At 35.2% G+C, this 2,120-nt stretch overlaps 1 protein-coding gene across 1 annotated transcript in view; it reads left to right on the forward strand.

Annotated features, from left to right (window-relative positions):
- The window catches only part of LOC111398105 (putative tRNA pseudouridine synthase Pus10), a 12,341-nt gene extending 11,012 nt beyond the window's left edge, over positions 1-1,329 (forward strand). The window contains exons 12-13 of the mRNA XM_023025060.1: positions 446-519; positions 1,069-1,329. Of these exons, the coding sequence (XP_022880828.1) occupies positions 446-519; positions 1,069-1,150 (156 nt within the window). The 3' untranslated portion in view covers positions 1,151-1,329. The remainder of the gene's footprint in view (positions 1-445; positions 520-1,068) is intronic.
- Positions 1,330-2,120: the final 791 nt, after the last annotated feature.

A 2,120-nucleotide genomic window follows, 5' to 3' on the forward strand; every position in this document is an offset into this window, starting at 1 on the left:
TTGTGGTGCAACCTGCAAATTACTTGCCTTTTGATGCACTACCATGCTTTCTTAGATCCCAATCTTGAATTGTATGAGATGATGCTAAAATTTAAAAGTGAAAAAGATTCCTCTTTCATTTTTTCATTTTTTTTTCTTCTTTTTATCAATGGGAGGAGGGTGTTTTGGCATTTGAAGCAGCAGATGACATGGGTTATAGCATTGTCGATAAAATTGTTTGTATATCTATATTTTGATAAATCTCTTCCTGGGTGCTGCACCTAATTTGTTCTGAGCTTGACAACACTAATTTGGCTAGTCGGAACCGGTGTTTCTTGAGCCTTACAGGCCCATATTTTCAAGAGCTGGGGGACCTGGAAGGCTCCATCTCACTCCACTCTTTTAGAATTTAATTGAAAACCTACAATTTTCTCTTTTTAAATCTTGGGGTGACTGTTCATATTGACGACTGTTTCTTGACCAGGCTGGAACATACATCAAGGAATTTGTTCACGGGGATCTTGGACGCACACATCCTAGGTAATAAAACACGATTTCCATCAACTTCTCCATAAAGACAGGCACATTACACAATAAGATTTACGGGGCCCAATTCTTATTTTCATCTATGGATTTTCTTTGCTTTATGGTTTCTTTTTTTTCTTCTTCTTGTTCTTTTTTTTTTTTTTGGGTTAATAAAAGATATCCTGAAACCTATGTAGTTTGTCGAAAGTTGGTTTTGCTTAGATGATAGCTTTTTCATTTTTTGACCCTATTTTGGTAAAAAATGTTTACATTTTCTGTTCAAGCCTCTCTATTCGTGTTTTGGGTTGTGGACTGAAGCAATTTGCAATGTCCTTTAAACATACCAGTGATGCTGTGTACAAAGGAGGTTGACAAAACATAAGTTGACAAGATATATGTTACTCATTTCAAAACCAGATTTTGAAATCAAAACAAATCCACTGCCTAGATCTTGACAGCACCTATTTCATCAACAAACATTGTCTACCTACTTTGTACAAGTAGATTAATTGTAACCCTATTTATGAATTCTTGCCTTTTCACAGTCTTTTTTATGTATTGTAGTATTGGTTCGATTCTCGGATGCAGAGCAGAGATATTGCAACTTGATGTGACAGATGTGAAGATGGACTCCTTCCAGATTTAAACTTGGCCACTTCGTGCTTCTGTCTTGAGATGAAGACCTTGTTTCCTTGCTATTTTTTTTTTTTTTTTGATGACTCAGGTGTCCGAGTTTTGCCTGACTAATCTTAAGGAGTGACGGTCTTCCCCCCTACCTTGTTTCCATTCTTTTTTTGAATTGAGTTTGTTCTTTCACTATTAAAATTGACTCTATCATTTACAAAACCATAAAACAATAATATTTATGTTTTTTCATTATTGAAACAACTTTCATAGTAAATTTTTTTATCTTTACAATGATTAAAGAGTTCAAATATCGTTAAATCGCGAGCAACCAGTCTCGTAAGTGACACATTAATTAAATTAACAAGTTAATTGACATCTTAGCTTGTTAACGCTAAAAGATTGCTTATTAATATCACGGCATTTGAACTCATTAACTAGAACTTGTTCTACGTATTCAGGTTTCATATTATCAAATGAAAAACGTCAACTTTTATTTATTTTTATTTTTTTTTTAAAAAATGTTCATCAAAAGTTGAACTCCAACCTTGAGGGTTCTTACCGTCCCGTCCCTAGAGCTTTGTGAGGGAGGTAAATCGCTGGATGTGCCTCAACAGGTCAGGGAACAAGAGCTGTCTGTACACTACGACTATAAAGAGTCCAATTCCATGTCTCAGAAATCGAACTTGTACACTACGGCTGTCAGCAAGGCGTGAGATAACCTTACTCACGTCCTTTGTACCACTGGACTATGCCCCGGGGGCAACATGCCATGTCAATTATGTTGGTTTCCTTGGGCACTAAATTGATAGCAATATTTAAAAGGTATCCCCCAACTTAACAACTATACTAAAATCAAATGTAAGAAGAGACCAACTTTATTTATGAGCATTTACATTTTTATTTAATTTGCACCAAACGGCCCTGTCAAAGTGCACTATAATTCAACTTCTTAAACAGGTCATTTTCATTTATCAATAATCTCTTTAAGT

Source organism: Olea europaea, chromosome 7 (genome assembly GCF_002742605.1).
Source record: "Olea europaea var. sylvestris chromosome 7, O_europaea_v1, whole genome shotgun sequence".
Lineage (NCBI taxonomy): Eukaryota > Viridiplantae > Streptophyta > Magnoliopsida > Lamiales > Oleaceae > Olea > Olea europaea.